The sequence below is a fragment of the Cucurbita pepo genome, chromosome LG18 (assembly GCF_002806865.2).
Source record: "Cucurbita pepo subsp. pepo cultivar mu-cu-16 chromosome LG18, ASM280686v2, whole genome shotgun sequence".
In the NCBI taxonomy this organism is placed as follows: domain Eukaryota; kingdom Viridiplantae; phylum Streptophyta; class Magnoliopsida; order Cucurbitales; family Cucurbitaceae; genus Cucurbita; species Cucurbita pepo.
In genome coordinates this window covers 6,999,509-7,023,031 of record NC_036655.1, presented here as the reverse complement: position 1 = coordinate 7,023,031, position 23,523 = coordinate 6,999,509, and the positions used below count along the sequence as shown (strand labels likewise).

General features: G+C 36.4%; 3 protein-coding genes across 8 annotated transcripts; 2 read left to right on the top strand and 1 right to left on the bottom strand.

Annotated features, from left to right (window-relative positions):
- The first annotated feature begins 268 nt into the window (after positions 1-268).
- On the top strand, positions 269-9,919 carry LOC111779646. 2 transcript variants are annotated; one of them, XR_002812712.1, is made up of 10 exons: positions 269-402; positions 508-559; positions 1,145-2,618; positions 3,254-3,415; positions 4,104-4,211; positions 4,317-4,926; positions 5,081-7,577; positions 8,152-8,463; positions 8,753-8,912; positions 9,233-9,919. XR_002812712.1 is itself a non-coding variant. In XM_023659739.1 (8 exons), the coding sequence occupies exons 3-8, from the start codon at positions 1,253-1,255 to the stop codon at positions 8,179-8,181; spliced, it is 4,773 nt and encodes a 1,590-aa protein (XP_023515507.1). In that variant the 5' UTR covers positions 269-402; positions 508-559; positions 1,145-1,252; the 3' UTR covers positions 8,182-8,714. The 2 variants fall into 2 exon arrangements, 1 of the variants encoding a protein (XP_023515507.1); XM_023659739.1 differs by lacking the exons at positions 8,753-8,912; positions 9,233-9,919 and having other exon boundaries at positions 8,152-8,714.
- A 612-nt stretch (positions 9,920-10,531) lies between these two features.
- LOC111779988 lies at positions 10,532-16,926 on the top strand. 5 transcript variants are annotated; one of them, XR_002812779.1, is made up of 9 exons: positions 10,638-10,724; positions 11,175-11,253; positions 11,958-13,495; positions 13,581-13,662; positions 13,827-13,893; positions 14,309-14,494; positions 14,598-14,658; positions 15,443-15,726; positions 16,293-16,926. XR_002812779.1 is itself a non-coding variant. In XM_023660214.1 (8 exons), exons 3-8 carry the CDS (start codon positions 12,157-12,159, stop codon positions 16,313-16,315), a joined length of 1,758 nt encoding a protein of 585 aa, XP_023515982.1. In that variant the 5' UTR covers positions 10,638-10,724; positions 11,175-11,253; positions 11,958-12,156; the 3' UTR covers positions 16,316-16,926. The 5 variants fall into 5 exon arrangements, 4 of the variants coding, with proteins under 4 accessions (XP_023515980.1, XP_023515982.1, XP_023515979.1 ...); XM_023660214.1 differs by lacking the exon at positions 15,443-15,726; XM_023660211.1 differs by having other exon boundaries at positions 11,175-11,249; positions 15,443-16,912.
- Positions 16,927-18,544: 1,618 nt separating this feature from the next.
- LOC111780483 (transcription factor TCP5-like) lies at positions 18,545-19,928 on the bottom strand. Its single transcript, XM_023660904.1, has 2 exons — positions 19,837-19,928; positions 18,545-19,748 (listed from the first exon to the last, which is right to left on the bottom strand). The coding sequence occupies exon 2, from the start codon at positions 19,677-19,679 to the stop codon at positions 18,738-18,740; it is 942 nt and encodes a 313-aa protein (XP_023516672.1). The 5' UTR covers positions 19,680-19,748; positions 19,837-19,928; the 3' UTR covers positions 18,545-18,737.
- Positions 19,929-23,523: the final 3,595 nt, after the last annotated feature.

Here is a 23,523-nt window from a genome sequence, read left to right as displayed (position 1 = left end):
ATTGAAAATTTTACTTTAGGTCGAGGATTTCATGCTTTTAGTATAAATATTGACACGTAAAAACATTTAACAAGTAAGTTTATTGTATGTACGACTATTAATAAGGCTGAAATTTATTAATATAAATATAATTCAATGGATAAGATATTATTTAGGATAAAAAAGAAAAAATATATTTTTTAAATATATGTTATTAAATAATTGAACTTAGATAATTAAAATATATATGTATTTATTGTTAATCAAAGTTTACATCTTTTTGTTGGGGAGGAATGCGAACTGTTTCTTTAATCTTATGCTTGGTTGTAACTGGGAGGGAAGGTGGAGATAGGAATGGAATCTCTTCTGTTAGGCTGTGAAAGGACCAGATAGAGAAGCCTTTCATTTGCCGCCTCTTGTTGGGTTGGAGCCACTACTTTCCGCTCGTTTACTCTATTTTCGTCCCAAAACCCTAATACTCTTTCGAGTTTCAACACCCTAATCGTGGGTTCTTTTATATATAANCAGGAATTCCCGAATTCCTCGACCGTAGCCTCAATTTTGAATCTCAGTTGATGCGGTGAGTGGTTCTGAGCTTGTTTATTGTCACTAGGTTGCGTTGATTTTCCTCCAGCCTTAGTTTGATTCGTTTTTGCTCTCTTGACTTCCACTCGTGTGTCGTTTGGCCGGATGGAAGTGGAGGGAAGTCGGTATTTTAGCTTTGCAATTCTTACTGTATACTGGTTGATGGGTTTGTGAGAATTGAAGTGTTCTTATGTTTTTTATTCTGTGTTATGTAAAAGAGGAATGTGTGGGAGATACATTATAGCTTTATACTGTTCTGTTTCCAGTCGGAGGTAATGTGTTCCGGTGATATCAGTTATTATTGTATTACTTAACAGGGTAATGGATAGTTATGGTCATGATTGATGATACTTGGGAGGCTCAAAGAGAAGAATAGAGTTACTTCTATCTATTTATATTATTTGTAAGCTTTTACTGCCATCAATGAATACCATGTCTGGATGTCCGTAGCTGTGCTTCCTCACTGGATGCATTCATGATGCCATGGAGCAAAATTGGGTTTTGGATGAGTTTGCTATGTGTATGATTTTTTTTTGAAGTTTCAACTTATGTACTTTGCTACTGCTTTCTTGCTTGACAGGATGCTTTATAGGTGGCTTGAGCTGAAGAATGTGCGTGTGCCGTTGTGGTTCTTTTAACACAATTCACCATTGTACTGGAGTCAAATTCTAGTTTTACAGGATTTGAGATGTATGGTCAAGCAAATTATGCTTCTCCGTTCGGGCAGGGTCCTCAGAAACCATGGCCACCCGCATACCAACAGCGTGCTGTAGCACCTCCTCCGCCTCCTCCTACCTCATATGGTCAACCAGGCCCTCCAATCCCATCACGTCCTATAACTCAACAAACACCTGCCCCCCCACCTCAGGCTGCGCAATCTCTACATCTATCTCAGCCGGGTTCCCATGGTCCACCACCTCCCCACTGTCAGGGTCCATCCATTCAAGTACGGCCTGGTGGGATTACAAATATCCGTCCAGCATATTTTCATACGTTTCCACCAGTCCATGGAAACACACAAGTTTCTCTATTTAACTCAAGTGCTCAGCAGAATGTACAACTTTCACACTCGGGAGTTCAGAACATGCATCATGTCCTGCCTCCGCCGCCACCACTACCACCACCAGCACCACCTCCTCATGCTCCCAATTCAAATTTATTACGGCCTCCGCAGCCTTCTCCCGTAGGTCCTCTTCATGCTCCTCATGCTCATGCTCGAATTCATCCACCACTACCACCTCCTCATGCTCGAATTCATCCACCATTGCAACAAGGTGGGATGCAGGTCTTTCCCTCGATTCCACAACTCCCAACAACATCCAATTTTCCTACTCCCTCTTCTTTTGGAGGAGTCATGCAATCAAATCTTGGAAGATCTCATTTGCTTGCAATGGCTCCTCCTCCACCACCATCCTCTCCTCCACCTATTCCACCTACTCCCCCTCCTCCCACCTCGTCCTCTTCTTCAATTCCAGATCCAGATTCTTCCAACTTGTCTTGTCGGTCTGAATTAGATCCTAGTTCTACCGTTCATTACGGTAAAGACTTGGAACCCTCTGAAATTGATCAAGGATGCGCACCTCCCAGTCATTTAGGGGATAATGTGCCCATGCATGACGAATTTAGAAACTCACAAGTTGGTAATGGCCTCATGATGGTTTCTAATGTGGACAATGAGATATTGTCAGATAAAATTTTTGTGAAGGTTCTTCCTCCACCTCCACCTAAGCCAAAAGATGATAGAATTGTCAAGAAGATAGAAGTATTATGCAAGTTCATTGCCAATAACGGTTCCATTTTTGAAGTCACAACTCGCCAAAAGGAATTTGGGAATCCAGAGTTTGGATTTTTATTTGGTGGTGAACCAGGAAGTGAATCTGCAGTCGGCCACGAGTATTTCCAGTGGATGAAGAAGAAATATAGTTTGGCTTCCAAAAATATAGCAATGAAAGAAAAATCTCCATTGAGATCTTCAAGAATTGAACCACAATCTGAGAATTTGACAGTGTCAGCGGCATCCATTTCACCTGCAAACTCTGACATGGAGATGGAAGGTTAGTCTTAGTGTTGATAAATCTCTTCCCATGCAGTGACTTTGTTTTTCTTTAACATGCACCAGCAGGAGCTTTGACCGTAAGCGCTCATTAACTTAGAGACAACCATGGTAAAATATACGAAGCCATTCAATTTTCTGCAGATTGCAGGGTTCTAAAAGCTTACCTACTATATTCATCAGTTCAAAATATATGATACTTTTGTTTCATGACGCATACAACTCAGATGCTTTGGTTTTAAACGCACCATTCATTCAACTCAAGAGCACCTTTTGTAATCTTTGCTGGCTGTTTTGATTTTAGTCATTATTGAAATCCATTTTCTAATCCCTTGAAGTACAATGTCTTATTCTTGTATGTTTCTTTTGGTCTATTTATCTGTACTTCTGTCTTAAGAGTTTCAGTTTCCTGTGAAGAAAATATCTCCACTTTAAGTTGATGATTTGGTTTTCTGGTTGAATTTTGAGTGAAAATTTTGTTCAGTCGGGAGATGAAAATAATTGTGAGGGAAATGGATGTGACTATGTTTACTTGTACCAAGAGCTCTGTTAAAGCTTAATAGAGTACCTTTTAGCAACTGAAATACTGAACTTTTCCCTCTTTTTGTTGGGTGGTTTACTACTGGTGGCTTCAAGATGACATTACCATAGCTGATATAGGAGAGGAAACTAATCACTCACTTCCAATTCAAAGTTACGAGTGCAAATTGAGAAAAGAAGAGCATGATGCAAAGGATCAGTTACAAGAACCTGATGTTTTCAGAAGCTGCAGCCTGGAAAAGGAGAAGGTAGCTGAAGGTATGCTCTTGTCATTTTTTCGTTTTATGTTCAATGGATTCATGCATGGCAGATTTTGCTTTGTGATGTCATGGTGCTTTGCATATTATTGTGAAGAAAAATGATTGTTTCTTATTTGAAGGAAAATATAAGAAAACATTGTTTTACGCCTTAAATGAACACTGAATAATAAAATAGGAGTTTATTTTTCTTGCTGCATCTTTTATGAAAATGCATGCCAAGACAGAGAATCTTTTCTTCTTCTTGGTAGGGATCCACTACGGGTGATAGATACGAGGTTTGACATCTCCAAGGACTGTCTGCTTATTAATTATGAGTTATGTTTTCTTTATGTTGAAAAATGAACAATGTCAATGTTTCAATGTAAATACACCCAATTTCAACTTATTAAAGTTGTGATTTGGATATCAAGCATAGTATTTGAACAAGAGAGTTAAACTAATTAGTAGGAACTTTGCAGTTTGTCTGATGTGGTCACGTAAGTACACCCAATGTCTCTGATCTGTTATCCTAGTTCTACAAAGTTGCATTAATTTCACAATACGTGATAGTTTCTTCAAGGTTTTTGATTTGTGGATTCTTTATGAAGTTTGTTTTGCTTTTGGTATTTCCTCTTGTTGTGATTGAACTACTACCTTTTCATCCTCATTTATGTATGTTTAATAAGTTTCTATTATTCTATTTTAAGATGGAGGGCCAAAACTTCTGCTGGACCATGAAAAATCTGTCAGCATTGCAGCTTGCCAAGTTCACAGCCATGTCAGAAGTACTGCTGGAGTTACTGAACAGCCTCCAGGTAACAATTTTGGGAGTTCTATTACCTGCTTGCAAAATGACTTAGCTGGTGAAGTAGCAGCTTCTTCAGCCATTATTTCTAATCACCCTACTACCCTTATTACAGGCGGCAGCCCATTTAGACTCATACAGGACTATGCTTCCGATGAAAATTCAGAAAGTGATGAGGAACCACATCATAAAGATGTCCATTTTGTTGCTACCTCATCTTCAACTCCAGCTTATTCTAAGACTTCCAACGAAGACACTGATAATTTGACTATGCTTGGATCAAAAGGTTCTTGCCAGGTTCAACGAGCTCAGTTTCTCTCAGAATCACCAAAACAGGTTTTTGATGCTAATGAGGCAAATGTCAGGAAGACAGGGAATGAACAGAGTTACAATAACCAACAGAATCAAATTGGTACCAGCTCTGGTTCTAAGTCTTTGAATGCAATGAATGGTAGTAGTATTGATGTTCCCCAAGATACTGACAAGTTACGAAAAGAAAATGATGCTGAACATAAGAAGTTGGGATCATCTCCTGTAAAAATAGATGAATTTGGGAGATTAGTCAGAGAAGGTGACAGTGATAGTGATTCAGATGATTCACACTATACAAGGAGACATAAGAATAGAAGAGCTAGAAATAGTAGTGAAAGTCGTTCTCCTGTTGATAGAAGAAGGGGACGAAGGAGTCCACGGAGAAGAAGGGAGAGGCGAAGCCGTTCTCGCAGGTAACAATTTCTTTTCACATGCATATACTGTTGCTTAAAAGTTAAACTGTGAGTTAATTTATTCAATGTTGTTAAGGAACAATCTAGCATAAACATCAAATTAGACATGCACTTATTTCATTTTAATCCAAATTTTACTCTTCTATTGTTTCAGTTGGTCTCCTCGTAACCACAGAGGCAGAAGCAGGTCTCCTGTCATCAGGCGTTCAAGTCAGTTTAGTCATGAGAATATGAGACGAGATAAGGGTATGATAGGAAAATGCTTTGACTTTCAGCGAGGTAGGTGCTATAGAGGAGCATCTTGTCGATATGAGCACCATGAACCCCACAAGAACGATGGATCAAGATTCCATAGGAGCAAACATCTAGATGATCACCCAACTTCCAAGAATATAAAGATAAGAGAGGACACTATGAACATGTCTAGGGAAGTATCAGATCTTGGGTATATTAAAATCGAGAGTCAGGAGTGCATCCCACATAATGAGTCCCCAAAAGGCAATACTCATGAATGGAAGACAGATAGGCCTCCTGGAGATCCGGATTCATTTGTAACTAAATGTCAAAGTTCTAGAGATAGAATTGGCATAATTCAAGAAGAATTAATTTATTCAGTACCAGTTGAGGCTGTCCACATTCATGTTAATGATAATGTTCAAGAAGCAGAGAAGTCTTATGAGCAATGTTCAGTTACGACCTCCGCTGCTGAGAAATTCCCTGATGATATTTCCACGAGCATGCTGACTTCTGTAGAGAATTCTGTGGCTCAGCAATCCAGCATGTTTGTTGCAGAGCTTCAAACCGCCAATGACCTCTCACACCAGATGGATGGTTCCTCTGTCTCCAATTTGTTACCTGATCAAGTAACTGCAGTTACGGCGAATAAAGCTCCTGAATGTGAACATGTTCTGGATAGAACTTCATCAATTAAGCCACATTTTGGTACCAGTTCTGCTAGTCAGCTACCTTTGACCTCACAAATTTTATCACAATCTCCAGTACCGAAACCATTATCTGCTACTGCTCCAGTTTGTGCTATTGATGATGCCCAGTCTCTTAGAGAACTGCCTCCTCCGCCACCTCTCATAATTTCGCGTGTAGCTAGTGCTGAGGTTCCAGTGCCTGCCCCTTATAATTTTGTGTTACAAAACGTTTCCTTTCCTTCTAAATCTTCACTACCAGGAGGTTTTCATCCTCATCAAGATTTGGTATCCATTCAACCATCTCATTATCACAGTACCTCTTTACTGCCTCCGAAACCATTGTATGATTCAACATTGACTCCTGTAACTACCAAAGATGGTATGCCAATGCAATTTCATCAGAGTCATTTGTCTCAAGGAAGTGATTTGGGTTCTCAGTCTATTAAGAAATCCCAGCCATTGGAGTTGAATTCTCATTCTAAGCTCGGTGAGTCCCCAGTTCAAGAGCCTTATCGAGCTCCAATGCACATGGATGAAGTTAGATCAATTGCACCAGTTGCAAACAATCAACCTAGTCAAGCTTTTGGATTCCCAAGCTTTCAGAATGAAGAAAACTTTGGGCAGACTTCTGTGGAGACGAATTCTTCAAGTTTTTTTCCTCACCGAAACTTTAATGATCATTCTGTGCCCTTTACAAATGCAAATATAATGCAATCTTCTGGTGACAATTTTCCTCCTAGTGAATTTCGAAGTTCATTTTCACAGTTGCATCCTTATTCACGGTTTCAACAGCCATTGTACACCTCACAACCTGCACATGATAGTTTGTTCCGTGAACCAAGCCAGATTGGTAGTATGTTTCAAAACTATCCCGATCCTCTAAGCAGGAACCATTCTTCTTTGCTTCCTGATTTAGGGGGTTTGGGAATTACCTCTTACCATAATCCTTATGCATCTACTTTTGAGAAGCCACTTAGCTCCAGCTTCAGATCTAACATTTTGAACTTTGGAAATGATGCACCTAGTGGTGATATACGTAGTTCTACGTTCAATGTGAGCAATGTTCACGTTGATGGGCAAGGTGCTAATTATGTTGGAACAAGGCAGACAACTGCTTCACCAAATTCCACCAAACCTTTGGGGAAAGTCTTGCTCAGTACAGGTGGTGATCAGTATGATCCACTTTTTGACAGCATTGAGCCATCATTACCTATATCCAAGAAATCTGATTGTGGTCAAAAGCTGGAAAAAGAAAGGGAATCTTATACGATGACAAACCTTGGTAGTTCCCATAAATTACTATATGTGGAGGAGAACAACAAGCATGCAGAAGTTGCCGCTGTGGCTTCAACTACTACTCTGGAGAATGATGAATTTGGAGAGACAGCAGATGCAGAGGCTGGTGCTGTTGAGGATGACCTTGACGACGAAGAAAATTTATCAGGAGAAATCGAAATTGATCAGGTTAAGTCCTCAGAGAAGAGCAAGAAGTCCAAAGGTTCCAGGTCACTGAAGCTTTTCAGGATTGCTATTGCCGATTTTGTTAAGGAAATTTTAAAACCATCATGGCGACAGGGCAATATGAGCAAGGAAGCTTTTAAGACAATTGTCAAGAAGACTGTTGACAAGGTATCTGGAGCTATGAAGAGTCACCAAATACCCAAATCTCAAGCAAAGATAAATCGATACATTGATTCATCACAACGGAAACTGACAAAGCTTGTTATGGTGAGATCCCTTTCTCTCTTAAAAGAATTAAAGGATTATGGTACTTATCTTAGAACATTATAAGTATACAGTCAATTCGTTTACAATTCCATTTGCTTCTTGAAGCTATGAAAAATCTTTCGTCAAAATAGATAAATTATTGATTACAATTTGTTGGCTAACGTTTGAAATTGAGAAGGAAAAACAGTAACAAACTACTATAGCACCTTCTTGGTGAACTTTGAATCTCATGAAGCATATTTTTGCTCGAACATTTTCATTATCTTTATAGCAAAAAGATAAACAATTTAGCCTCTGGAACTTGTTCCCCTTTGACTACTTCAATCTTTAACAATAAGTAAAAACAAACTTCGATGAATTCGTTTTTCATGTATGAATGTATTAGGTTTTACTTGATTACTTTCAGAAAACGTGATCGGTAGATGGCTAAAGTTAATTTCCAAGAATGTTATATTAACACGGCAACAAATTATGGCCTTTTTATAATTTGTGCCCATTGGAGAGGGGTTCTGCTGCTCTTGGATTATTTGATCCATATTTCTAGCATTAATATTTGTCCTTGTACCATATGCAGGGTTATGTTGACAAGTACGTTAAGGCATAGAACATGATGAAGTCTGCATCCCAATGTGTTGGACTATGAAAGCAACATTATTATGGTTGTTTCTCTCCTTGTTGGGTGGATATCAGGAATTATGCATTCATCTTGGACATCTGCAAGGGATAGACAGGTGATAGTTCCACGTTGTTGGTTGAAATGTCGGTCAGAGGTCATGGTCCTGTGGATGCTGGAGAATTGATGAAGCTTGCAATATGCTGAGCATCGTGACATAAGTTCTTTAGCATATGATTCTCATTAATTCCTGAGGTTGCAGCAAAATAACATGTATGTAATTTGTTTTCCTGTAAAATATTTAGTAGCCTTTCTGTCCTTTCTAGATATACAATTGTTGATGCAGTAAATGTTTGCAAATGGTTGGTGTGGAATTTTCCTTTTTTTAAGTTGTATAAAGTTATTAGAAAACACTGTAGTTTGTTTGCAAACACATTAGAGAAGTGTTAATTTGGTGAGTTAGCTTGGAACTTGTTTCTTCAAGAGATTTATTAAAATTTGCTTTAGATTTTGATCGTGTTAAATGAATACTACTTATCCTTTGTCCTTGGGTTTACTGCAGGAAACAACTAAGTGGTGTGATATTACTATGAGCTTTATGAAAACTCTGTTCATGCTTCTGGTTTAACGACCTATTGAGGAACATTGCATCATCCCTCAACCATTTAATGACCATTGACTTCTTTAGAGTTGCATTTTGCAGTCGAGTTTAATGGTATAAGGTATGTTTAGGAGGAGCAAATTGTATTAGTACTGAAACACGTTTGCTTTTGTACTTACTGTAGACTATTACTTCAGTAGGATGAGTATGTATGTTCAAAGTTTTGGTTAAGTGTAGGTCATGTCTGTATATACCTTGTGTTAACAATAACAAGAACACTGTTGAGCTTCTAAATGACAAGGAGTTGTTTCACAAATAGATGAGTTTGTGCTAATTTCTTGAGAAATAGATTAGATTTTGGGCATTGTTTTCAGAAAGCTTGATGTTGAGCTTTGCTTTGTGATCCTTATTCTTTTATCTGCAACATTTTGACTATGCTAGGGAAACAGGATAGACCAGCCACCGAGTTCGTTACTCTTCGATTTTGTTGTCTTGTCGCGGGAGAATCCTGAAGAGAAATGGGAACTTAATAGACTTATGGCCTCTGTGGATGGAATTTGACTGCCCTGTTTTATCCAAACCTGGCTTTCTGTTTTCTGGAAGACAAGCTAGAGAGGAAAATATTGGCAGTTGAACGTGTTAATGTCAAGCCAGAGAGGACTGCTTGGGTCAGGCTGTTCCATTTTCTGCCTCTGACAGTTTGAGATACAAGTTTGACTGATGAGCTTCCTTTTCCCTTGAACTGAAGTATGACAATTCTCAAATATTTACCTTGTTCTTAGAGCTACAAGACACTCAAGAAGTTACGACACGACACATGTTTTCGGACCGTGTTTAGTCATGAAGTGATATAGTTTCCTCTAGTCGGAACCCGATTGTTGACATCAAAGGCTCTAGGATCTTGCTTCTTGGTGTTTCTAAGATGGGTTCTGCCAGCAAAATGTGTTGTAACTTATAATTTTGGTTGAAGAGGGAATAGGATTCACTTGGATTGTGAAGAACCAATAGTTTGGAGGAATTCCTTTTATGTTGTACCACCTGATTCATTTATTTTTCTAACGTGTATGAGCATAGTTTCATGATTTAGATAATTCTACAATTCTACCTTAAAAGGTAGATTTATTGTAATATTTTATATAAATATTATTTATATGGCTTTTCAGTAAAGATACTTTGAATATCTGACCTTTTAACCCATTAATGCGTGTAACTAAATTTTTAATGATTCTTCATATTTTTACTCTAGATAAAAGGTAGAATTTTGAAAAAGCTCGCCTAGGTGATGAATAAGAAAATTAAATAAAATAATATATTAAAAAATGTAAATAAAATAATATATTAAAAAATGCTTAAATAATTTTTTAAACGAATAATTTCTCGTAATGTTTATATTGGGACTTACCTCAACAATTTAATTCACGATTGCTCTTGATAATTATTGATACATTCATCATATATGTTTACATTGTTTCGACTGGATGATTTGATAGAAAAATTCGAATATTTACGGATATATTAGTTTTGTTTGTAAATTGAGAGTTAGTTAAATAAATGTTCCAAAGTTATTTATAAAATATACATAAATAAAATAAATCGAAATCTTAAAATAGATATTTTAATATTTGGCTAAACTTGTCACTCCAAAACATGTTTGGTGACTCGGATAGTACAACCTTGAGGAGAATTTAACGAAACCGGACCGGATTATCTTTATCCAGGGACACCGCATAAACCCGGTAAATCTCAAGCTCGCAACCTACGATGAAAAAAGTGTGGAGGCGGGGCGGCTCGCGGGAGTTCAACTTCTACTTTTACATTATCTCTGCTTTATGTTTACATCACTTCTTCTCTTCTTCTTCTTCTTCTTCTTTTACAAGTTCATAAGTATTTCTCTGTGCTTCTTTCAGATCCTGACGACCTTCGGCTTCTCAAGGTTACTTTTATTTTCTCTGACCTTCGTTTTCCATTTTTTTTTTGCTCTTATTGTCGCTATGTATCACTTCGATAAGCGCGGTTCATTAGCCGAATCTGGAAAAATGTTCGTTTAGTGATTAGTGATGAACGAATCGATAATTTAGCCGCCTTTTGATGTTGAACTCTGTTACCGAGTACTGGCTCCCCGTTCTTAATGTTTATTCTTGTCTTTATCGCAATGACCTACTTTTCGGTTGCGTGAGAGGAATTCTATTGTATGCACGGTTCGAATACTTTTATATTGTTGATTTGGTTTGGTGTTGATAGTAGAGCTGAGACATGATCGTGCTCTACAACATCTAAGAATTAGTCGTCTTCATTTTGGAGAAAAAAACTTACGATTTGGTTTCTTTAGTCTATTATTGAGTCTGAAAAATAGTTGATAATACTGTGTATTGAAAATGTGAAGGACATACGCACAAGGACATTGAGTCATGCAGACTAATAGGCAGTTAACGACTTAAATTCAGAACTTCTGATGCACGTAGGTATAACTTATTCATTTAGGCTACTTCTTTGAATTTTACATTATCCGGATGCCTCGACTGCATTATCTTTCTATATTTGTAGTGTTTTCATGTTAGTGTACACTGTACGTGACTTTATCTTCTAAGGTAGGATTTTCATTTTACTGTTAATGTTGGATTCTCTCGATATACTTTTGAGATGGTAAGAAAAACCAGTTCTGAGTTTTTTTATGTCAGATTGCATTGCCATTTCACCTCATATTAGTTGTTATGAGAACTTCCATTTTTCTTTTGGAAAATTCATTTGTTCCATGCTTCCCTCTGTTTTCTATGAAAACTATATGTGGCTTACTCAAGGGCAGAGAAAACTTGAGTTTTGCCATTTAAGATGTGTTTTACACTATTGGAATAGTTTTCTTTTTATTACAAATGTAATTCATTGATGAAATGAAACAGAATGGGCTTGATGCCTCACAAACCCAAAGGAGTCAAAAAATATCCATCATGCACATGAATTTTTGGGAGCTTGTAACTTGTGGATCCATTTTTATACAATATGCTTTTGTCCATGTATCACATGTTTTGAAGTCTTTCCTGTTTTCTTCATTAGTACATGTAGAACTATTTCAATTTTCAATTGAAAAGCTGGACTTATGTCTCATAAAGCTTATTGGATTTTTTTCGTCTGTTTTTTTTTTTTTTTCTTTTTGTTGCTGCTACTGAAGTTTACAAGGAATCAAAGGATGGGATTCTGGAATTACTAATACCATATACCTTCACAAGCTCAGTAGTCTTAAGCTTTGAAGAAGACAGATTCTAGGAAGATCCCTGACTGAGAATGTCGAGGTTTCTAGGAGTGTTCAGATTTTTCCTTTGAAGTTAATTTCATCTGTGAAATTACACTACTGTAGATTAGAGCAGGTGATGGAAATGGCTGTTTGTAATGCAAAAGCTTGTTTGGAAAAGAAAAGGAAAAGAAAGAGGAGAAGGAGGGGTAACACCACTAGAGGCGATCACCGAGGTTGTGATCCTGATGAATATGATGCTTCAACAGAAAATAATGTTTCTCAAGAATCTCCAAAAAAAATGTGTTTAAACATGAAGCCAGAAATAGGACAATCTCATTTTGAAGTAAATATACTAGGGGAAAAGAATGAGAAGAAGCACGATGATTTACCATGTGGAGAAGCATCTGGAATGTCTGTCTTGACCCTATTGAACGTTGAAGTTCTTAAAGAAGATGATGAAGCATCTACTTCCCCAAATGCAGATGTTTATTCAGCAGATGGAAAGGAAAATTCTTTAGTTCCCGAGGATCTAGATGGGAAAGGTACTAATATGGTTAAACGAGATGATGAGCATACAGAGACTGTAGATCATTCAACTCCTTCGAGCCATATCAAAACCCAAAGGATAAGGAAAAGAAAGCGTCGTCGTGGAAAGGGAAGGTCCTTAGAGTCCCCTAAAAAAAATTTGGAAACCAATGTGGAGGACGAAAAGAAAGATTCTCTATTGAACCACCCTCATGAAGAGGAGACAAATGACCACCTTAAAAATTTTGTAACAGAAGAGGTTACGAATGGGGCTTTGTTGGAAGAATCAGTTGACTGCTCAATTAGTGAAAAAACAGAGTTGTCTGCAAATACGAAGGAAAGCTCTATGGTTATTGCAGATCCTCATAGGTCCAAGGATTTTGAAAATGCTACCATGATTAAAATACATGATGACTGCTTAGAGACTAAGCATTGTTTGGCTCAATCAAACAGTGATGATACCCATGGCAAAACAAGAAGAGTGAGAAAAAGAGGTCGAAGAAGGAGAAAGTTTGCAGGTTCCTTTGAAGGAAGTTTGAATTCTGAAGTGGAAGACAATAATAAAGATGCTGCATTCAACTGTTTAAATGAAATGCATGCAACTAGTTTGCATGAGCAATCTACCACCACCAAGATAGTTAAAAAGGTTGTGGCGGAAGAAATGTCGACTAAGGTTGTGGCGGAAGAAATGTCGACTAAGGTTGTGGCGGAAGAAATGTCAGTCGACTGCTCTGTGGGTGTAATTACATCAGATGTGAAGGAGAGAGAGGAAACTTTAAAGAAAAAGATTCCTCGTTTTTTGTCTTGTGATGCAACAAATGGTAACAACAGTGCAACTGGATTTACAAAGAAAAAGCTTCTCATACTTGATGTAAATGGACTACTCGTAGATTTTGTTCCATATTGTCCACGTGGATACACTCCGGACTTCGTAATATCACGTAAAGCAGGTGAAAGAAAACACATCTAGATGTGGCCTTAGCGTTAATGAACATCAAACTCATATTTACTTGGCTATATTATTTCTTTTTTCAGTGTTTAAGAGGCCCTTCTGTGACGACTTTCTAAGCTTTTGTTTTGAGAGATTTGAAGTGGGGATATGGTCATCGAGAACCCGGTAGTTCAACCTAAAGCTGGTTAATTGATTGCTGTTTCACCTTATAATAGTTTTAAATATGATTTCCAGTTGTTTTTCTTTCTGGTGCATGTCTAATTTTGGCATTAGCTTCAAAATCTTAGCCCTGACGCTATTCATATCCTTACTCATGTTATTTTCTGCAGGAAGAACCTGAGTATGTTAGTTAAGTCTCTTATGAGAGATTCCAGACACAAGCTACTTTTTTGCTGGGTAAGCCAAGTCATATTTCCACAAAAGTAGGAGTATGCATCACCTTGCTACTAAGGAATTATCGGGTTGCTTTTACATGTTAATTTTGCTTACATTCTTCTTAACCATTTTTTCTTGATTTGCTTGCCAACCATGTTGAATTAGTAATGGTGGAATACATTTTTTTAAACTGGAAATTGGCAACCTGATTAAAACTAAAGTTGTGTTTATTTTGAGCTTTGATATGAAAATTCAAGGTAAGAACATTAAATTTTAATTGTGGTGCTTGGTAAATGAAGTAGAAGCAACTTAGATTCAAGGGATTTATGTAACCTACTGATTCTTTTTTTTTTTTCTTTGGTCGAGTCAATTACCTGGATTTCCCCTCCTACAAGTTTCATGCTCTTCTATAACAATGCTAAGATGGTTGATACAGGATCAATCGCACTGTACAGCTACAAGGTTCAACACTATTGAGAACAGTAGGAAGCCCCTCGTTTTGAAGGAACTGAAAAAAATATGGGAAAATTTGGGACCGAATCTTCCATGGAAAAAGGGGGAGTTCGATGCATCAAACACTTTACTGTTGGATGATTCTCCATACAAGGCCTTGCGGAATCCAGTTAGTTGAAAACTTCTACACTTTCCATTTGAGGATATGAACTCTTTCAATTTCTTTTAAGCTGATTAATAGTTTGTTTGTCTTGGCTTGTCATCATTTTCAGGCTAATACTGCAATATTTCCTACTACGTATCAGTACAAGGACAGAGATGATACGTCATTAGGTATGAACCATGCCACATGTGATGCCCTTGTATCATATTCTTTCATTCTNCTAAAACCTCGTAAGTAATTATTTAGTTTTTAACAATAATTTTTTATTATTTTATTTGTAGTTTAATTGTTATATACAGTTGAAGAATAGTGTAGGGTGTTTTATATACGTAGCTGAGAACGTCTGGGCATGCTTGCACTTTAATATGCATTTCAAGAATAGTGTAGGATGTTTTGTTTTAATTTTAATTTTTATTATTTTGTTGTTTCTCTTCAACTATAAAAATCTACACAAAATCTATGATGAAATTGCACCATTGTTGTTGTTGTTGTTGTTGAGAAACAATGTCACTGACTAAATGAAATGTACAATAAAAGGGCTCACCATGGAGGTTACAAAAAACTCTTCCAACTACTGCAAATAGTGTAGATAGAATAGTAACGTCTTACACCAAGTGTTGAAAGAAATTCTCTTCCAAGTGTCACAGATTCTTTTAAAATGCATATGAAATATTTTTCATTTGATGAAAATTTTATTTGTTTTTAGATTAAAATTAAGATAATTTTTGAAATATACATGAATATCAATTTTCTATGAAATGGAATTGCTCTATACTGATCCCTGAATGTTTCTTAGCCATCCTGGGCGGTCAATTATGCATGTCCCAAGGATCCGTTACAGGCTTTGGAAATTCCATCTTTTGTTCCTGCTGTAACCGCTGTTTTTTTTTTCTTTTTTCTTTGGTTACTGTTAATCTTTTCCCAATGTATTATTTAACATTTAGTCTTCCACAGGACCTGGTGGTGATCTTCGCACTTATTTGGAGGGTTTATCTACAGCAGAAAATGTTAAAAAATATGTTGAACAGAATCCATTTGGTCAAAAACCCATTTCCGAATCTAGTCCATGTTGGAAATTCTACCGTAGGATTATAAATAATGAGAAGGGACGACGATGATTTAGGTGTTCATTGGCTCTAGTATGAAGTCTGTTCTAACTTCCAAGTATATGTAGCTCTAATTCTCTGGAGTCATTTCCGTGGCAGGATTCCCACATGCTGATGATTAGTTCTCACAAAGTACGTGGCCATATTTTTAAGATTGGTTCACATGGTTATTTGCTATATAGTAGTTCATCATCCGCTGCCATATTTGGATAACCGTTGCTTGTCTTGCAAGATTAGAAGAGCCTTTTATCCCCTCTACACATTTCATTAGTTTCATGTTTCTTTGTGGCAAATTTTGAAACCTAATCCGGTGAGTACATATTCACCGTTTTTCATAAGGATATTTTCTTATAGTTGTAGGTTACGAGCATACAGAGAATATTTAGAGATACACAGCTAGGAATCCAGTTTACTCTAGCCAATACATTGCACTGTATTTTGTAATTTTTTGAAACGTTTACTACTGGTAGCTGAAATCTATTTCTGACAAGGGGATGGAAGATTCGTAGTGCGATGTTATGACAAGGATGTAGTTTGATTCATTTAGGACACTTTTGCAATGTACTTCGACGATTATGAAGATTAATGCTGAACTCTGCAATGCTTGGTTATCTCACATGTCTTTGGATTTATAAAAACAAAGATATCTGACTTATATGCTATACTTCCATCTCTTGCTCTTAAATTTCTTTGTTCAGGTTTTGAGTTCAAGACATTATAGAAGCTCGTCAGCAGGAATTTGATTTGTTCTGTTGATGTAAAAGTGAAGAATTCCTGAATATTCCAACTCATTGCAGGCTTTTGCATATGATACCAAGAAATATTGATTCTGTGGTTTCTGCCACAATTACCCAGGTGGGTGGCTTGCCATCAAAAGAAGGGTTCAGCCCTGCAAGAGCTTCCTCTCTTCAAACAGGGATAAAATTCATCCCGAGCTCATATTCGATGCTGTAAATGAGATACTTATCGAAAAATTAGCTCTTTTTGATGGGGGTGCTCCTGAGCCATGGTTGACACCCACAAAGATCGCAAAGAAAGCCCCTAGTGGGCAAAATATTTTGAAACAAATGTGTTATGAAATAGAACAGTTTCAAGCTAAGAAGTTTGAATGCAACAACTTCGACCGAGACAAGGATGGCTCAAAAAGCGTTCTGCATGTGCCAAACAAGGAGTTGGACAGATTATCGTGGTAACGTTTATGATATTGTGTTAGATGTCGAGCAATCGATGTCAAATACTTGGTTAGGCAAAATAAACCATATGGTATGCATTGACAATGGCTAGTTTGCTTGCATTCTTACTATTTTTTCATCCTTGATATTTGCTTTCTTACAGTGAAACGTGTACTGCTCTTTCTGCACTTCTAACTGTTACTTGTTTCATTTGTTCTTCTGAAGTAAAGTGTAGAGTAAACAAATGGAAAAGCCATAGTTCAAGGGAGAAGCTTTTGAGTTTTCTTTGCTTGTGTTAGAAAAAGGAGATCCCCTGCAACAAATATGGGGCTGTTTTTGTAAGAGCCAGAACAGAAATATGTTCAAAATACAGCCATTTTAAAAGAATACAACAATACATGCCTAACATAAAACACTAAATGATGAATCTTTTGTTCTTTTAACACAGCAGAGGTGGGAAACAACGAGTGAGTGGTCACACAATTTTGAATAATGAGATGGGAAAAGGCATCAATCCCCATGCCTCCCACAGCATGCAAACCAAAAGCCTAAAGCCACAGCTAAAGCAATGATCGAGAGGAGAGGTCGTTGGTGACGTTTTTTTGTTCTCGAAAATTGTGCTTGTTTTCTCTTCTTAAAGTTATAGATGAGAACTGTATTTAACCATAATTCATTTATAAACAAAGCTAGAACCATTAAAAATTAATTAATTTATAAGGTAAAGGTTAAATTAAGCACATGAACATATCATTTTTTATCAACCCGAACATAGTTTAATGAATTAGATAATAGTAATAATTACTATTTCAAAGTTTATGGTTCTATCGTTCATACTAAGAAATCCCTCGTTCTTTTCTACCTTCTCGTCCTATCTAGAGAGATGATAGAGAAGGACCACATATATATGTTTCTTCATTTTTTAGAAGAAAAAAATGATGGGGACAGTGACAGTGGAGAGGTGGAGAGGGGATTTGTCGAATGCAACAAAACATATATGTATTTAGGATTAATTTATGTGTTCCAGTTTTGTCTTGGATCTTGTGACCAATGTTGTTGCCTGAGAGACACATTATTATCTTTCATTCTCATAATCTCATAAAGAAGAAACTTACCCATTTTTCTTCCTTTCTTTTTCTTGCTGCACAATCTTCCACTGCCTTCCCATTTTAAAAGAATATAGTGTAACATTATGTTGCAGTTTTCAAAGGTTTGCCTTTTGGTCCTTTTCTGTCCCTACAATATTTATGAGGAATCAATCAAATGTGCACCAAAATATGTCACTTACTTACTGTCTTCTACAGTTCCAAACTGTTCATCTTTGATGATTCTCTGTTGTTTTTTCCTTGTTTCTTACAACAAAATAACTAATTGTCAGGGGAAAAATTCATTGACTGATTGTAGATCAACATATTAGTAGCCTTTCCACAAGCTTAACCCATCATATTGTTCTATGTTCATCACAATTTCAATCCATTTCTTCTTTTTGATCCATTCAAACCTTCCAAAAACATGCTAAATGTGTTTATAGATCCTTCTCCTTTTCAAACTAAGTTTATAAGGTTAGGAATCACCGACCTCTATCTGACTTTGCTTTTAGTTTCCCTAAAAGGTCTCATACCAATGAAGATGTATTCTTTACTTATAAAACCACGACCGTTCTCTAACTTAGCCAATGTGGGACTCTCTCCCAACAATCCTAACATACAATATAACATATAATAGCTAACATTCTAGGAGTAAATCAACATACAATCTATTTAATTAATTAATATATAACATTCTACAAGCTCTTCTCAAGAAAGCTTGCATTCTAACTTGTATTTTGAAGAATCCAAAAGCGCTTAACACATTACATTGCATGTCTAATTGAATATAGCTTACAATACCTTTTTCCTCCAAGGATGAACAACTAGGGATACATAATTCTCCTCTCCTTCCTTCCTCGCTCCGTCCCTATCTGCCTCGGCCGTTCTATGAGTCACCAGCCGCCCCATCTTTATTGGAGCGGTCGGCGCCATTACCGTCAGCTGCATGAAGAAGCTGCTTGAAGTTGAAGCTTGCAGCTGAAAAGGGTTTCAAGTTCTGTGAAGCAAAAGGGTGGAGAGCTGAAGGCACAAAGGGATTGGACAAAGCATGGGGATTTGAGCTCAAGAAATGGATATGGCTTTCAAATGGGTTTGTAATATATGAAGCATAGGGTGTAAAGAAGAGTGCAGAAGCAGATGATGAACTCGTTGGAGCCTCAATTTGTGATGGAAAAACTCCATTATTGTTCCCAAATTGAGAAGAATTGTAAGTATTGTAAGGTGTAAAATTGTAATCTTCTACATGTTGATTACTACTTCCATCAACCCACTTCCCTTTAGTTAATGAAGAAGCTTTTCCTTGTAACGCTAAATCCATATCCCAAATCTTCGTTTTCTCGATCGCCGTAGAATCGCCTTTCACGTCGACGGCGAAGGGCAGAGGGAGCGAGTTACAAAATTGGGAAGAAGAAGAAGAAGAAGAAGAAGAATAATAATGATGATGATGATCATATGGAGGGAAAAGCATCTGTTGGTGAAACGGAGAGAACCCGGTTGGGATCTGCAACGGTGGGAGCTTGTCGATATCGAGCTTGGTGACGTCGAGGAGCCAGTCAATGACCTTACTAGGTTGGCCAAGTTTGAGCTTGTCTTGAAGATCATAGAGTTGAATGGCGGTAGGGACTGATAGCCTTATCCTTCTATCTCTCAAGCCCCTAATGGTACAAACTTTGCTATGTCTATCTTTGCCACCAAATGAACGAGAAACTCTCACAATTCTTGGGTTTCTAAACCCTGACCATTGCCTAGAGCTTGTTGGAGCCTTGGGGAACCTATATTTTCCTTCTTCTTTTGATTCAAAACCCTTTTCTTTTGAGTTTCTCAACATGTTTGAATTTTATGGTTTCTTCATTGTTCTTGAATCAATCAATCAATCTGAAAAAAAATCAAATTAAATCTGAAAAAAAAAATTAGGGTTTTTGTTGGAAGCCTTAAAGAAATATAAGAACATGTATAAATGTAAAAGAAGGGGATGATGAACTTACATTTGAAGGTGTGACCAGAAATCAAGAGGAGGTTGAAGAAGAAAGATCAAAGCTTTAACACAAGAAATGACAGTGTGATGGGTAAAGGCAAAGAAGATGCCAACAGGAATTTATTTAACCTCTCCCATCTTGCCTATATGTCAAAGGATAGAAAAGGAAAAGGTAAGGTGTGTTTTCGACCACGTGGCACGAGCTTTTTCGACGACACGTTTACAAAATAGACTGAGCACGAATGACGGTTTCCTCTTCTCAATGCGTATGTCCAAAAGTGTGATATCTCATGTTGGTTGGGGAGGAGAACGAAACACTCTTTATAAGGGTGTGAAAACCTCTCTTTAGCATATCCGTTTTAAAGCTTTGATGGATAGCCCAAAGAGGACAATATCTGTTAGTGGTGGGTCTAGGCCATTATAAATGGTATTAGAGCCAGACACGGGGTGATGTGTTAGCGAGAAGGTTGTTCCCACAAGGGGGGTAGACATGAGGTGGTGTGCCAGCAAGGACACTGGGCCCCGAAGGGTGGTGGATTTGGTAGAGGTCCCACATCGATTGGAGAAAGGAACGAGTGACAGCGAGGACACTGGGCCCTGAAGGGGGGTGGATTATGATATCCCACATCGGTCGGGGAGGAGAACAAAACACTCTTTATAAGGGTGTGAAAACCTCTCCCTAACATAGACGTTTTAAAGTCTTGAGAGGAAGTCCAGAGAGGACAATATCTGCTTGCACTGTTGGATGTATGAAAGAGAAGTCGATTATCTCGAGTTTGTATCTAATGGTTCTTAAGAAGCATATAAATTTTAGAATCTACGTAGAACGGTTGAATAATTTTTCCTATTTTTACGACTCGATTCATTAATTATCCATCAGTATAGGGTATAAATATATTAACTCATCACTAAAAAATTATACAAAGTTCCTATGGGACCATTCAAATTAAACCAAGAAAGAAAGTAAAAGGGGTAGCCTTTTTCAGCATTTACAAACAGCTTTATTGATTTGTTTAATACATCATGAGTTGAACAATGCATGCCCTAGCTACACATATCCAAAAGAAAAGACACACAATATCAAGAACCCTAATTATTGTTCTTACCTTTTAGCATACAAATTTTTCATTTTTTTGCAATTATTTTTTCACAAGATTTGATTTTGTGTTAAAATTCAATATGGGTTTCGTTTAAATTTCTCGGGTTCGTTTTCTTCAAAAAAAAAAAAAAAAATTTAAACAACTATTCAACTTTTAAAAGTCATTTCTGAATCTTGAGCTCCAAGATTTTAAACGTTGCGTAAAAACAAGCCAACTAAAAGCAAAATTGTTATCAAACTACCCCTCGAGATTGATATTAGGGTTTCGAGACGGCATAAACTACTCGATTTACGCAAGAAAAATTAGGGTTTTTTTTTTCCCTTAGCAAAAGGTGTGGTGAGTAAGGCATTAGAAGATAGAAAGCTATAGAAACTCCCAAAACTTAGTAGATGAGGGACCAATGTAGGTTCTTTTAATTTAAAGGCATCCAACTCAATGCCAAAAAGGACCACAGGCATGCAATAGAGATATGGTGGCAGTAAGATTTAGCAGCACAACTTGAATTTTGTATTTATTATCAATCTTTCAATTTTCGATCAAAATTTACGATCTTAATGTTAACGTCACGAATACGACGTGTGAATCCAAACCATACCGTATATGGCTCGTTTAGAGATATAGAAATGCCTTTAACCACTCATTCAACTAATCAACACAATCCGGAGTACATCTAGAAGTCACTCTTAGTTGAGAGAATATACCTTCAAACATTTGATCTTTTAGACGAATACGTAGATCAAACTAGATTTTGTCAGTTAACCCTAAAAGTAGAGCAACCAAAAGCTTAGCCCAGCATGAATAAGCAGCTGAAGAGTATACCACAAAGTTGACACGACCAAAATGGGGAGCCACGAAGGAAAAAGAAAAAACCTTAAACCCTTCAAAAATGACATTCCAAAGGCTTTTTTAGAGAGAGAAAGAGAAGAGATGTTGTTTTGAGTAGTTGTATGATGGATTGGACAAAATGGGGAATTTGAAAGCAAAATAATTGAAGAGATTAATGGAGATACAACAATTGGGAGAGACAGTCAAAAAGCTGAGCCCTTTCTTTATAATATCCTCCATTGAACTTTAAAAAATAAATAAAAAATGAATAAAATAATGAAAACCCTTTTGAATTTATTTCATATTTATGAATAAAAATGAAAAGTTGACGAAATTTAATTAGAAAATTAAGAAGAATGGTCCCTTTTACCAGCTGACAGAGGCTCTTAATTGATAGGGTTTCACTGTGAGTATCAACAATGGTTCCTTTCAACAAAAAGTTGAAAACTTTGAATCATATTCTAAATAATTATGCAGTGGAAGACTCCCAGTTTGATGCAATAAACTTATCATTGTTCTTTCGGTATGTATGTATCTATATATATATATATATATATATATATATATATATATNGTTCAAGGATATTTTTGAAATAAAGTACTAACAATTTCTAATTTTTAAAAAATTTTAGAGGCATTTTTGAAATGAAGTACAAAGTTTAGAGACATTTTTATTAATTTAGCCTTGTTTAAAACAAAAATAAATAGATAAATACACAAATAATTCATGAAATACAAAAATTTAATTTAACCTAAAGTCGGAATAAATGAGAAATACATTTTAATGAAAAAAAATTTGACCGTTACTGCATATACTAACAAGATATTTTTTTTTTTTTTTTTTTGTCGAATAAAATTTTAGGCTTTTAATTCGGTGCTTAATAAATTTGTGAATTAAAAAAACGATAAGTAGCTTCAGGAACTATTAGACAAAATATCGACTTTTTAGACCCAAAAAAAAAAAAGAAAAAAAAAAGTTTAAAACCCTATTAATTTTTTTTTAAAAAATAAAGAACAAGATATAATTAGACTTATTAAAAATTTATTGAAATTTTGAGAAATAAGAAACGAGAAATGAAAACACAAACGTGTTCTAGCATCTCCAAACTAGTTAGTTAAGTCATAATTCTTGATCAAAATTAGTCGAGGCTCAAATCTCCTGTCCTACACATTATTGAACAACCAACAAAATTGTAGTTTAGAACAAAGAAAATGAAGCGTCTACCAAGTTTTTTAAGTTTTGGATCGAGTTGGTTTTGATTTGTTCCTGAATTTCAAAATGTTACACTTTTACCCAAATTTAAATATTTACATTTGCTCCTTGATTTTGAATAATGTTCCTTCAATCGTAGTCAGTATTGCGTCACTGTACGTCACCACCATATCGAAACTTTTATACACTGCCAAATTGAAACGTTTATAAAGAAGTAAATGAGAAGTCAATAATATAAGTATTTTTTAAAAAATGGGTTATCTTTATATATGTACTAAAAATGATATATTTTGTGAATTTGGGTTTTTCTTGTTGGAATATAATTTAATTGTAGAAGAGTAAGATCCTTGGTTGAGTAAACCATTCCTTGATGATTGGCAACAGGGAAAAAGTAAATGTCAGAATTTTCTGCAGTGACATTTAATGTGGAGAATCAATTATTAATACTCCGAAACTCCAAATAAAGATCAAAGAAGAGTGTTATTTGAGCCATTTGGTTAAGTTTCTTCTAGGCTGAGCACAAACCTATGCTAAACCCAGACAATGAAACAAGTTAAGA